Raw genomic sequence first — 14,572 nt, 5'->3', positions numbered from 1 at the left:
GTCATGCCCTGCTCTGGAGATGGATTGCGCTGACTCCAGCGTTGATGAAGGTGTGTGTGGTACCCCATTTTTCCAGGTGCTGGGCCTTGGTTCCTCTCTCTTTCCATTCCCTCCCTCTCTTCCTTCTTTTCCCTCTCCCTCCCCCCTCACTCATTTTATTCCACATTTAATCCATACCAAATCTTGTAGGTTCCATCTTCAAAATAGATCCCGAATGTAAACAACTCTGAACACTGTTATCACACTGATCCAAGCCACTACTGTCTCTCTCTGATGTCCCTGCATCTGACATGGCCACCTGTCAGGCACATATCACAGGCAGGTGACATTGTTTAGGACAGGTCATGTCTTACCTTTGCTCAAAATCCTTCAGCACCCTTTCACCCCATTCAGAGGGTAACCCACAGCCCTCTGACAATCCATAGGCCCTAATGACCTCTGCCCACCCATCCCCTTCCTCCAGTTCACCAGTTCACCCTTCCTCTCCTGCTCAGTGCTATGACCTCCCTGTGACCCATAGACTCCCCCAGGCAGGCTTCTGCCCCAGGGCCTTTGCACTCACTGCTCTCTCTACCTGAATCTTTCTTCTTCTAGTTAACTGCATGTTTAACTCCTCACCTCATTTGATGCTTGGTGGAAATATATATATATATATATATATAAAATCTATCTATCTATCTTAAAATTGAACCCCCCTGCATCCACCCTCAGGCCTCATTCTCTATCTACCTTCCTGTTTTATTTTTCTCCATCTAATATTTAATCACCATTAAGGACATTATACATTTTGCTTGTTTATTTTGTAGGCTGTCTTTCTCACTGCTCTATCCATAGGTCAGGGCTAAGTGCTTCAATTCCTTTTGGCTGAATGAATACATGATAGACAGGCAGGGTTGTTGGGTTTTGTTTTGTTTTGTTTTTTTAAAGTAGTCTAAAAGGTAGAATTGTTCTACAAGAAAGTACCTAGGAAAGCTCCCAAGCTACTTTACAAAATCCGAGAGAAGCAACCACATTAAAAAAAGTTTTTCATTTCAACTGTAGACCCTGAATTACTTAGTTTGCATCTCAAAAAAAAAAATCAAACTATATAATTTTCTTGGCCTTGGGCACATTTCATCTAGCAATTGGAAAAAGGATTAGCCTGTTAGGCCAGTGGTTTAAATCCAGGCAAAATAAACATGGTACTTGGCATGTAAGTAGCTAGTTTAAACAGACTCTTAACCCTAAGCTTACCTCCTCCCTCAGTACTGCTTCCTGGATATGAATAAGACCATTGACAGTCTTTAAGGCAGTTTTAAGAGTGGTGGAAATTTGGAGACATTTTCCTGGTTAAATTTAGTGTTTTTCAAGTGCTGTATACTTTTAAATTTTTTTTTTAATAAACTTGCTGAGTGAATTCTATATGCTGGACAGCCCCCCACCCCCACCCCCCAACACTGTTTCAAGTGGAGACAACATTCAGTTAACAAACAAATGTATTCAAATATGCATTGATTGAGCAGGGACTATGCTCCTGTTCTAGGCACTTGGAAAACACCAGGGAACAAAACACAAAGATCCCGCCCCCATCGGCTTACATTCCCATAGTTATTGAATGATGGAGCGTGCTGAGAAAGGTGTAGTGAGCTGGATGGGATACAGAATTCACTTAAAACATGCTCCCTGTCCCTAGGGAAGTTTTAAATTACTAGAGGAGATAATTAATAAGATAATGGTGAATAAAATGAGCTAGTTAGTAATCTTCAGGGCAAAGAGGCTGACAGGGTGTTGGAAACACAGAGAAAGGAATATGAAAGTGCTCACCAGAGGGGGAGGGCTTTGAGCAGGGGGGCTTGGGCTGACCCATGGAGTGTCTAGGCTCACCCACATGGATGTAGCACTGGGAGGCTTTTCAGGTGAGGTAAACTGTAGTTTGTGATGTGTTTGCAGGGTGGTGAATTCATCCATTCTTTCCTAATTCAAAACTTTCTTGAGCAACTATTATGTGCTAGATACTCTTCACCACGCACAGTGGTGAGCAAAACAGAAAAAGTCCCTTTCTCATGGAGCTTACATTCTAGAGAGGGAGACTACACAGTTGAACATGTGAATAAGGAATACAATTTTAGATAGTGGCAAGAAAATAAAGCAGGATAGGGCCATAAAAGTAAAGGGGGGGTGGTGGGAGAGCTACTGTAAAAAGGGTGTGTGTGTAGAGAGCAGATTTCCACCTTGTGGAGTAGGAAATAGGGAGTGTGGCAGGTCTCTCAACAGAGAAAGCAGTAATTGTATTGGTTTAGAATACCCCTGGTGGTTTGCAGAATGCAAAAGTATTCACGAGACTCAGAGAAGTAGGAAAGCCAGAAAGGTTTATTGAAAGTTTGGCGACGAGGATGCCCATGGCAGTGTCTAGAGAAGACGGCTGCCACAGGTAGTAAGGAGAGAAGCACCGGCAGACGAATTGCGGGGTGTAGAGTCTGGAATAGACAGCTGCAGAGGGTTGCTGTTTAGCTGGAGTTTCATCTTTTTCTCTGCAGGATGTAGGGTGCTTGTCATCTTGCCGGTGTTTACGGTGGCGGCTGGCCCCTTCAGAGAATGGTTGTCACCTGCAGGTGTAGTGCCTGGTGTTTGTCAGCCTTCAGGTGCAGTGCTAGCTGGGGGCTCAGAGCTAAGTGGTTAATCTTTAAGCTTATTCCTGTTAGTTCCCAGGTTCTTCTCATTAACTCCTTTTCTGGCTCATCAGTAGTTACAAAAGGTCCGTCTAACAGTAACCTTCCTTCTACGTGCGAGATGTGCGGTGGATGAGATGCCTTTACACCTCTGCCCCACCTGAGTCTCAGAGCTCCTACTTAAGTAGGCAGCTGTCCCACTCCCTTACAGGGAACTGTGAGGACACACAGTGGCCTCAAGCACACACACACCTCCCGGTGTTCAAACTACAGCGCGAGTTGTGCATCAGCATTTTCTCTAAAATAAATACCAAATCCCACACGTTGAATAGCTTAGAAGCATTTCAAGGTTTACTCTATTAAAATAGGAAGGAGGAAAGATTTTGCTAATAGTCACGCAACTGCCACAGTCAAGCTTGCACTCCAAAGTTTTAAATGGCAATGGCTGCCTACTTTTCAGATGTAATAGAGCATAAACAATTTCTTGCAAAAGTGAACAAAACCAAAAAACGACCATAGAAATCGCTCCTCCTAAAGTCAGTTACCCTTCCTCCCCAGTTTTCTAACCGTTAACTGTCAGGGTCTCAGGATGGATTTTCACAGATGCTTATTTCAGGTAAACTTTTATAGAGACCTTGACTCGTGGCTACATTTGCACACACGGAGATAAGGGAATCGACACAGCTGGGTGGATTGCACTGGGAAGGAGCCCCCATTACTCCCCGAAGAACTCAAGGCTCCAGTCACTAGTGCCCTGGGCCTCCGGCGTCGCTCGGGGCGCGTCCCTGGGTGCTGAACAGGTGAGAAGGGGGGGCGGGGAGGGGAGGGGGGGACAGGGCCGGGGGCGGGAGGCTGTGAGCGGCAGAGGGGCGGGGCCGGGAGTGGGGGGAGGAGGGGCGGGGCAGGGCCCCCGGCGAGGCCCGGGTAGGGTGCCGGGAACGCTGCGGGGCGGGCCCGGGAAGCGGGGCCTGGAGGAGGGGCGGGGCGGGGCACCGGGCGAGTAGTGGGCGCCCTGGACGAGCGTCCTGGACGAGTCCCCAGCTCTTTCGCGGTCGCTGACACGCGCTTCTTCTTCCGTGCTCCCGGGCGTCCGAACCGGAAGGTCCCGGCGGGTCCCCGCAAGTTCAGGATCCCCGCGAGTCCGGGTGCCGGCGAGTCCGCGTCTCCGCGAGTCCTGGGTCCGACAGTCCAGGGTCGGGGCGATCTCGGTTCCAGCGGTATCGCGGGAGGTGGCCGGTTGCTCCCGGGCGCACGGGCGCGGGGAGTCGCGGGGAGTCTTCTTGTGGGAAGATGAGGAAGCCCGACGGGAAGATCGTGCTTTTGGGGGACATGAACGTGGGAAAGACGTCGCTGCTGCAGAGGTACATGGAGCGGCGCTTCCCTGACACGGTCAGCACGGTGGGCGGCGCCTTCTACCTGAAGCAGTGGCGCTCCTTCAACATCTCCATTTGGGACACCGCAGGTAAAGGGCTGGCGCTGCCTGGGCCCACACTGCCCTGGAGCTCCGCAGGGACGGGGCGGGGGCTAGGGGCAGGCGAGGGGCTTCCCGCCCGAGAGTAGCGTCCTCCAAGGCAGGGTCCTCTAAGGCAGGGTCCCCAGGACACGTTTCCCCCCCAGGGCCGGGGTCCCACACGGCAGGAGTCCTACAAGTCTCCTTAGGCACGGGGACCCCCCAGGGCAGGCCTCCCCCTCCAGTGCACAGGGTCCCTCCCTCCCATGGCAGGTGACCCCGTCTCAGGAATCAGGCTGCCAGTCACAGTGCGCCGCCACCCTTGACCCTTCTCTGTTCCCACTTGTTCTCCTCTGCTGGTTGGGAAACACTGTTCAGCCGCTCCTGCGTTTAGTGACAATCCAGGTGACACTTTAAAGGTACCTCTGGCTCTGAAGAGAGGACCTGTATCACTTGTGTTCCCTATGACAGCGTGTGGCTCCTATGGCAGTATCTGGCTCCAGTGTCACAGGCCTGTGCAGACCCTGCTAGTGGTAACAAGACTCACTCAAGTACTCTCACAAGCATAATCTGATCTGCTATCCATAACAACCTTGAGGGGTAAGCAAAGCTAGTATGATTATCCCCTGTTTTACAAAAGAGGAAACTGAGGCACGGAGCCTTTCCCAGCAAGGTTTAGTCAGGAAAGTAAGAAACAGAACTCAAGTCTCTCCTCTCTTAGTCCCTAGTATATCTGCATTTTCCAGTTTCTTTATCATCTGCTGGATCTCAGCTCATATACGTTATGGGGGCTTGAAGTGATTTTCTGTAGAAGCATTTTTATGATAGGTAATGAGTTGTTTTTAGTGTGTGTATTATTTTGATTTTTCAAAAGTACAACTTAGAAGATCTTGATTCAAGCTTTAAGTTTGTTAACTGCAAAATTACACTGGCAGTGATGGTGTTACAATAGAATATATAGAAGGAAATATATTTCCTTCCCCATGAAAAAAGAATAAGATACTGTAAGGAAATGAAACTGTAAATAGTATGGCACGTTTTCACTGAGCGTGACTTTTTAGAGGCCTGAAACTTTAAGGTCTGATTTTTTTTTTTGTCAGCACTTTAGAAATGATATAGATACCCACAGATCCTGTCTAGAATTTTTAAATTGCCAAATTGGGTGCACCAGTCTGGTAGATAAACAACATTTTAACTAATTCTCTGTTTAAAATTGAATTAATGAAGTCTACTGAAGTACATCACCTCCATCCTTCCTCCTTTTTGTTTATTGCTGTCTTTTTTGTTATGGCAGTTAATATCTTGACTAATTTATTTGCAATCATGCAGTGAAAACAGCATTTTCCAGGTACTAATGTACCTTTCCCTGCTCTTTTCTCCAGCTCCAGGCTGCAAAGTGAGGGTTCTCAAAGATACTTTACTGTTTAAGCTGATTGTCTAGCACTAAGCATTTGGCAGCGATGGAACACAAACTCTAGAAGTCAACGGAGTCAAATTAACACGACTTGTTTGCTTGTTTTGGACAAGGAAGGCTGGGCCTTTTGCTTCTTTTGTTGACTGATTGAACTTAACTGCTGTCCTTGTTTTAGAAAAGGATGATGCAGAATTGGCATTGGGTGACCCAAATGGAGAGCCCTGAGAACCTCATGGCTTCTCCGAGAACCTGCTCATTACCACGAGGTGTGGTGTTTCTGGAACAGGAGCCGACCTTAGGTGTCAGAGCAGGCATCGCCAGCATTTAGGGTATGAAGTAGCAGGGTAATTTCAACTAGCCACTTTCTTCTTCAGCGACAAGGCCACAATGCAGGCAGAATCTCGATCACCAGAGGATTTGGTAATACAGATGATGTGCTGTCCCGATACCTTGTTAGGCTCCCAGGGGTGGCGACTCATTTCCTGTCTGCCTCAGCTGCTGCTTTCTTATTCCTGGAACCCCAAGTATGAGCTCAGTCAGGCTGCCCGGGCCATGGGGGCGGGGCAGACCCTTTCTCCACATCACAGACCTCCTGTGTACACATGCTCAGGGTGACCGAGAATCAGGGTCAACAGTCACACAGGCTACCTCTGTGACTGACTCTCGGTGACTGTGGGGTTATGGACACTTGGAGGCAAAGGAGAGCTAGGAATAGATACCTTTTCGTTAGTTACTGTTGGAAAGTCAAAAGTTTAACTTTTAAGGGATCCTACTTTTTTCCTCCTTTTGTCTTGCTCTAAACTTTCTTTCTATTCCACAGACATTGTTTTTTAAGTTGTGTTCATTTTAATTTTCATAACGAAGGCAGTAGGATGAGGACCGGCTAGAAGACAATGATTTTTAACGTTGCTCTTGGTCACACAGATGGGTGGGGTGAGGATATGGGGGTGTGGAGGGTGTTAGGATATTTAATTGTAAAAAACGATAGTAAGGGGTCAGAGTTTCTGTTTTGCTTTTGCTTTTGTACTATGGAATTAGCTGAGAGGACTTGGCTGCCTGTAGGGCGGACTGGTGGGTGGAGCTGGGGAGGGGAGGAAATTTGTTAGGCTGGTAAGTAGGATCTTATTCATTTGACACAAGATTCCTTCAGAAGGAGGTGCGAACAGTTTGCATGTTAAAGAGGGGGAGACAGAGCTGGTAGAAGTTGAGTGGGATTCAGACTTGGTTTGTCCAGGTGCAGCCCATGTCCTCCCATTGTACCCTTGTGGCTCCGACCCTTGCCTAGTTGGGCAGTCTGATGTGGGGCAGTCACCACATAGGGTTTGGTACGTCCCAGAAGCAAAAGGAGGTTGCTCAGAGATGAGACAGAACACCAACAGAACTTAGCACCACCTCCTCTCTGTCGCTCTTTGGTTGGTCTGAGCAGTCTAAAAAGATGCCTATTGTTTAGCAAATGTAAACTGAGGCACTGCTGTGACCCCGCCGGGCACTGTTCCAAGCCCCATTCTGCAGCAGTGAACAAGCTAGACAGGTTTGTTGCTCTGTGCCTTTAAATTCCAGAGGAAGGGGAGAGGCCAACAAAGAAATAAGTGGTATCATTTCACCTCTGATCATTGTTTTGAAGAAAATAAAGAGGGGTGATGAGAAAGTGACAGTGTGCCTTCGGAGACCCCATCACCAGAGGCTGAGAGGCTTGATGCCCCCTCTGCATTTACCCCTCATCCCTCAAAGCGGCAGCCCCTCACAGGTGGGATGACGTGACTCGTGTTTGCATCCCCAGTATCTGTTTCAGGAAGACCGTTTTCTGACACTTTCAGTAACAGTCCTCATGTCCATCCGAGCCCTTGCTGGCAGCGCTCTTCACACCCACATTTCTCCCTGTAGTGTGTTCATGCCACTTGAGGTATTCTGTAAGATGATACAGATTTTCTCCTCCTCACTAGCAGCGCGGTTAACATCCATATTTGTAACAGTCAACTGAAAGCAATATAGGCTCCTCTTACCATGCTTCTCACATTCTTCCAGCCTCTGCCGTTGCCCAATTCCAAAGCCGCTTCTACATTCATTACAGCGGCACCCCACTCCCAGTATAAAAATCTGTTTCCGTTTCCTACTGCTGCTGTAACAAATACCACAAGCATCGTGGCTTAAAAAAAAAAAAAAAAAAAAGCCAGGTCAGAAATCCTAAATGGGTCTCACCAGGCAAAAATCAAGGTGTCCGTAGGACTACATGTACTCTTTTCCGGAGGCCCTAGGGAAGAACCTGTTTCCTTGCCTTCCACAGGCTCTGGAGCCTGACCGCAACTCGTGGTTTCTTCATCTTCTATCTTCAAAGCCAGTAGTGGCTGGTGGAGTCTTTCTCTCATCACATAATTTGGACCCTGACTGTCATGCCTCTCTCTCCCACATTTAAAAGACCTGTGGGTGGCCGGTTAGCTCAGTTGGTTAGAGCGTGGTGCTAATAACACCAAGGTTACCATTTCGATCCTCACATGGGCCACTGTGAGCTGCGCCCTCCTTAAAATAAATAAATAAAATAAGAGACTCCTGTGATTACACTGGGCTCATCCTGGTCATCCAGGATCATTTTATTTTAAGGTCAGCTGGTTAGCAATTTCAATTTGTCTGCAACCTTAGTACCCTCTTGCCATGTACCAGTATATTCACAGGCTCCAGGGACTAGGGGACGTCTTTGGATGGGGGGGGTGTCCTTGTTCTGCTGACCAGAGCCATTGACCACATGTGTGAGTTGGTGGCTGTGTCACCTCTCTCCACCTCATTTTCTTTATCTATAAACTGGGGACAATTGTAGCACCCAGCTAGAGTGTTGCTCGGAATCAATGAGTTAATATTGGCAACGTGCTCTGGAATAGAACCTGGAACGAGGAAGCATGTTGTTTCAGTGTTTGCTAAATAAACAATCCTTTCCTGGCCCCGGGTATTAGGACAATGAGTGCCACCACCAAGCATGTCACACAGGGAAAAGAGGCTTGGGTGACTCCCTAACAAATAATTCTGCAATAAATGGAGAGATCAAAGAGAAGGGAAATTCAGAGCTGTCGGTTTAAGATCTTTCTCTTGAATAACTTTAGTGCAACCCAGGAGAGGATACTAGAGTTCCAGGTTATGAAATCATGGTGCCTGGAGGAGGGAGAATATAATTGCTCATACCTGTGAAGTTAGCTGAGAGGACTTGGCTGCCTGTGGCAGAACCGAGGGCCTCAGTCCTGTGAATATCTGTGCTGGCCCAGGGGGAGCATCTCTGAAGGACGGGGTGACACACAACTGAAGATGCCAGATGAGACGAACCATCCATGTGAGGACCCTGAGTCCCCCCATAGCTCTGGCTTCCACTCTGCGCAGAAGGCACAGCCACAGCCCCACATGTAGGCAGCTGCTCCTAAATCCAGGGAAGTGGGGGGATGCTGTGTCCAAAGAGATGTTACTTTAGGTTGGAAAGGCGGCAGCTCTCTTTGACAGGGACCTCAGTTACTGACCGTTGATCCTTTGGACTGGCCTGTAAGGACGGCGTGTTTTTAAGAGACTTGAGAGATTGGCACCGAAGTGGGTAGATAGCCTGAGGAAAATGTGGAGCCAGGAGTGGAGGACTCGGATTTGAGCTGGTTCTCATGATATTAGTGCAGCTGCTGAGTGGTTTTGGGGGTCCTCACATGGTGACTCTCAGCGCGTCGATCAGTATTTGTGTGACAGGACAGCCTCTGGTGGATTATATCCGCTTTCTTTGATCAGAGGCCAGACCTAGACCCTCACCGATTGCCATAATAAAGTTACATTGGCACACAGCCTTGCCCAGCATTTACCTACTATGTGTGGCTGCTTTCCCATTGCAGCAGCGGAGCTGAGTTGTTGCAACAGAAACCAGGTAGAACAGAAAGACAAAAACATTTACTATCTGGCCCTTTGCAGAAGCAGTTTGCTGATCCCTAGTTTAGACCATAGAAAGGGGGAAAACACTTCTCTGAAAGTCTTTTCTGTAGTACAGAAACTCTCAAGAGTTTAACATTCAGTGATGGAGGGACCCATGGTTCAATTAAACTCAACAAGCAGCTCTCAAGTTTCTCCTCTGCGTGTCCACTCTGAGCTAGACTGGGGTGAGGGTGGGGGCCTGGATTTCAGATGAGCATGCGCTTCTACTGAAAAACATTCTTGGAAATAAGTCTTAGTTTAGGTTTGGGATCTGGGAGCTCCACCTGTGAAGCCTGTGTTGTGGGAAGGCCCACATCTTTGTAGGTGGATCGTGTCTCTGTAGGTGGGTCCACATTTTTATTGCTCCTGAAGACTGAATGGGCGCCCTTTGGGTGCAAGGCCTCCTTTGCAGAATTCTTTAGCTTTCTTGACCAAAAACTGCCCTGAATATGAATGTGAGTATTACGATAGGTGGAAGAAATCGAGTGTTTGGGGTTCAGCAAGGCAGACAAAGTGCCATTATACTGAGAGATTTCAGAGGACAAAGGATGCCTGTGAGCAACTGCACGTGCTGGGAGGTCAGCCCAGAGTCCTCCTGGAGGGGGCGTCAAGAATTCTGGGGGTGGGAAGAGGTATTTGAGGCTCACTAGTGTGGCGTTGATTTAGGAGAATTTAACTGGTTAAGGTCAATCGTATTCCTTAACTGATACCTGAATCACGTGTAATGTCGCTGGAAGATGATTTTATGCCCTATTTTTAGGTTCACAGGAGAAATAGAAACTTGATGAATTCCAGATTGAACGTGCCACTCTTGCTTCTTTGAGACTTCACATAACTTCCCTCTTTGTGAAAAAGAAATTTTACACACAAGCGTTTAAACAACTTTATTCCTAGGGTAACGGCTCCATCACTGTGATGACAGATTTTCATGGTCCTGCCGTCCTTTGTCCATTGGCCTAGGCAGGTTGCAGTGTTCATTTCACCCCCTGCTGGCCCAGACTCCTGTCTCTTCTGTAAACTGCTGAGGGGGTGTTTCTTTTGGGCCTCTGGATCCAGTCAACATCCTCGATCAAAGCCCCTCCCAGCCTTCCTGGATTATTTTTCCTCCTTTGTTAACCCAGACAGGTACTTAGAGTTTAGCCGTCTGTGCTACAGGCATACCTTATTTTCTTCCGCTTCACTTTGTTGTGCTTCATAGATACTGTGTTTTCATCAACATTGAGGCAAGACCCTCCATCAGCAAAAAGATTATGACTCACTGAAGACTCAGATGATGGTTAGCATTTTTAGCTATGTTTAGCTAAGTATGTTTAATTGATGTGTGTACGTTGTTTCTTTAGGCATAACGCTATTGTACACTGACTACAACACTATTGTACATAGACTACAGTATAGTATAAACATAACTTTTATTCACCAGGAAACCGAAAAATTAGTGTGACTTGCTTTATTGCGATATTTGCTTTATTGCAACTGACTTCTGGAACCAAACCTGCAGTATCTCTGAGGTGTGCCTGTATTTGTATTTCATCACATATGCCTGTCTTCCCTCTGTTCTCACATTCATTTATGGTCTCTTTCTCTGGGAATGTCCCCTTGCCTGGAGATGCCCAACTTCAATTTTATCCCATCTTTCAATGTCACTTATTTTATGAAGCAGTTCTTGGTCATTGTAGCAGAGAAACAATTCCTCCTTCCTCCAGACTGTGCTACAAAGTGACCTGGTGTTCCTTATTGAATTCTGACTTTTATTTATTTTTGTTACCTGTTTGTCTTTCCTCTGATGTACAAACTCCTAGAGAGAAGATTGGGTTTCATTCATTTTTATGTTCTCTATAGAATCTAGCATTTTACTCTACAATATTTTTTAAGCTAAGTTTTTGCTGAATGAAATTGTTGAAAGCAATGGGAAAACATTTGGAGAGGCTGAGATTAGTGGTTTTATTTTCTTAACAACATATTGACTTGGAATGATAAAAGTGTTGTAAAATATTATTGTCATGAGCCCCATAATGCAACTAAAATTTAGGCCACTGTGTGCATGGGAAGGAAGCACACTGGTCTGTGGCATTAATTATATGTGTCCTTAGAACACCTCTTGAGGAACTCATCTCTTTTGACTTTGGTATCATTAAAAATCTATTTAGCACTGAAGAATAACAGAACAGGACTTCTGCTTCTGGGTAGATGGAACAGATGTACTTTTCCCTTGTCTTCCTACTAATTACAGCTAAAAACTATGAATGTGATGTACAACACAAATGCAAGACTCTGGAAGGTGGAGAGAAGAAGGCAGACTGGCCAGGGACCTTGAGATCCAAAGAATGACCCAGTGGTGAGCTCCCTGGGTTTCCTTTTTGCCTCGTGCATCCCATACTTGGAGCTGAAGAAGCCAGACATTCAGGGTGGTGTCAGAGAAGGCTAAGGAGGTAGCCGCACTCATCTCCGCCAGACAACAATAAACCCTCCCACTTTGTGCTGCGAGTGGACACGACGTGTGGAACTTGGACTTCTGTGTCCACCTATCAGGAAAGAGGCAATGCCCACCCTAGCTCCCCCTCAGCCCCTCCAGGATGGCATTAGAGGGAGCCAGCTAAAATGGAAGGTTTGTGAAAAATCCAGAATCTCATAACACGGTAGGAAAACGTCCAAGTTTCAATAAAAAAATTATACAGGAACCAAGAAGATCTCAAACTGAATCATAAAAGATAATCAGTAGCTGCCAACACTGAGATGACAGAGATGTTAGAGTTTCTGATAAAGATTTTAAAGCAGCCATTATAAGAATGCTTCATTGAACAATTATGAACACACACAAATGAAAAAAAATAAGAGAACCTTGCCAAAAATGTATTTAAAGAAGAACCAAATGGACATGTCTGAACTTAAAAAAATCAGTAATCAAAATCACAGTCTCAGTGGATGGACTCAAAAGGTGAATGGAAGGGAGAGGAGAAGGAACCGATGAATTGGGAGACAGAAAAATAAACATTACTCAACCTGAAACACAGAGAGAAAATAGACTGAATGCAAATGAACCGAGCCTCAGAGACCTGTGGGACAAAAGAGACAACATTTGTCATTGGAGTCCTGGAAGAAGAGAAAGGGTGAAGCTTACAAAACATAAGCGGAAATAATGGCTGAAAACTCCCCAAAATTGGCAATAGACATAAACCTGTGGATTCCAGAAGCTGCGAGAATCACAAACAGGATAAATCCAAAGAAACCCATGTCAAGACATACCATAAATTCTAAAAATTAAGGGACAAGTTAAAAATAAGGGGATGGGGGTGGTAGAAGAGGGTAAAGAGGGTCAAATATATGGTGATGGAAGGAGAACTGACTCTGGGTGGTGAACAACACAATGTAATATATAGATGATGTATTATAGAGCAGTACACTTGGAACCTATATAATTTTACTAACCAATGTCACCCCCAAAAATTTAATAAAAATGTTTTTTAAATCTTGAAAGCAACCAGAAAAAAAATGTCAGAATGAAAACATATCTCATTAGAAATCATGGAGACCAAAAGGAAGTGGCACAATATTTTTCAAATGCTGAAAGCAAAGATGAAAAATATTGATATGCAAGTCTTATTCATTTTCAGTCCCAAAAAAGTGACTCTGGAAAGACATGCCTCTACTATATATGCCACCACTTTAATTCAGAATTTTTCACTTGTTCTGTTCTTTAAATCACAGGCAATAGAATGCTATTTAATAATGTATTTCATATTTATTATGCTATTTTGGTAAACCTGGAAAAGTGTTTTTTTTCCCCACATGAATTTTAGAAGCTTTTGGCTTTGTCGTGTAAAAATTGGTGACAAGTTTTACATAGGTAATAGTTTTTGTTTTTTTGGTAAAATTGTCTTGGTTTTGTTTTATTTTTAAGTGAGGTTTATTGAATGCTTGTTTATATGCAGCAAAATTTACCCTTTTTGTATAAAGTTAGGAGTTTTGACAAACATTGTTGTGTAACTACAACCACAATCAAAATACAAACCCTTTCCATCATTAAAAAAATTCCGTGTCCCTCTGCCTCACTCCCCTCCAGCTCCTGGCAGCCCTGATCTGTTCTCTGTCCCTATAATTTTGCCTTCTCTACATTCATTCAGTATCAGTATGGAGCATTTTGAGTCTGGCTTCTTTTGCCTAATGCACTTGGGATGCATCTGTGTTGTTGCATGTGTTATTCATTCCTGTTCATTGTTGAGTGATGTTCTGTTACATGCATGTAGTACCATGTGGTTATCCAGCCACCAGTTGAAGGATATTTAGGTTGTTTTCAGTTTTTGGTGATTATGAATAAAGCCACTGTACATATTCACATAGAGGTTTTTGTGTGAACATAAATTTTCATCTTGCAGGTAAATTACCTAGTAGTGGTATATTTGGGTTAATGGAAAGTGTGTGTTTAACACTCAGTTGACCCAACGCCATTTGTTAAAAAGCCAATTTTTAAGTTTTTATTGAATGTTTGATATACTTATGTTTTCATGTACAGACTTGGATAAACTACATAGGTAGTTAACTTTCAGACACCTTCATGAGGAAAATAGTCTGTTTCTTACTTTTCTTGGCTGACTTTATACACGCACATATGGGTCATTCTGCAATGAAAATTTCCTTTATTTCTCTGCCCGTGTAATAGAGGTGCAGTCGGAAAGGCAGGGCACTTGGAAAGTGGCACTAGACATAAGAGACCTAAGAATTGTAAAGTTCTCGTCCTGATTATTTTCTTGGCCATAAATCAGACGAATTTAAAAGTTCACTGTGTCTCGGCACAGAGTTCTTTAGAAAGAAGTTTACTTGTGGAGCTTGGTGACAGTTGCGTCAACCACTTATTCCCCTTTTTCCGCTGATAAATCATTTCCACCCAGCATTAAAAATCCACTTCTTTTCTCTGAGATCTCCTTCTTGCATAGCCCAAGCTAACCCAAATCCACATACTTACTCTAGTATTTATATTCCAACATAAGCCAAGCTGAGCTTGCGTCTCCTATAAAGTATTTCGTAAGCATTTGTTGATTTCTTCTGTGGACCTAAAGGATGCTGATGGAACTGATGTCTTCCCTCACTCTGGCCTGGTCTCTCTCTGTGTGCTAGTTGTAGGCCTCTGAATAACTC

The 14,572-nt window shown here is 45.1% G+C and overlaps 1 protein-coding gene across 1 annotated transcript in view; it reads left to right on the top strand.

Moving 5' to 3' along the window:
- The first annotated feature begins 3,615 nt into the window (after positions 1 to 3,615).
- RAB20 (RAB20, member RAS oncogene family) overlaps positions 3,616 to 14,572 on the top strand; it is a 29,073-nt gene continuing 18,116 nt past the window's right edge. The window contains exon 1 of the mRNA XM_019731074.2: positions 3,616 to 4,110. Within this exon, the coding sequence (XP_019586633.1) occupies positions 3,939 to 4,110 (172 nt within the window). The 5' untranslated portion in view covers positions 3,616 to 3,938. The remainder of the gene's footprint in view (positions 4,111 to 14,572) is intronic.

The sequence above is a fragment of the Rhinolophus sinicus genome, linkage group LG04 (assembly GCF_036562045.2).
Source record: "Rhinolophus sinicus isolate RSC01 linkage group LG04, ASM3656204v1, whole genome shotgun sequence".
Lineage (NCBI taxonomy): Eukaryota > Metazoa > Chordata > Mammalia > Chiroptera > Rhinolophidae > Rhinolophus > Rhinolophus sinicus.
This window is presented reverse-complemented; position numbering and strand designations above follow the sequence as displayed.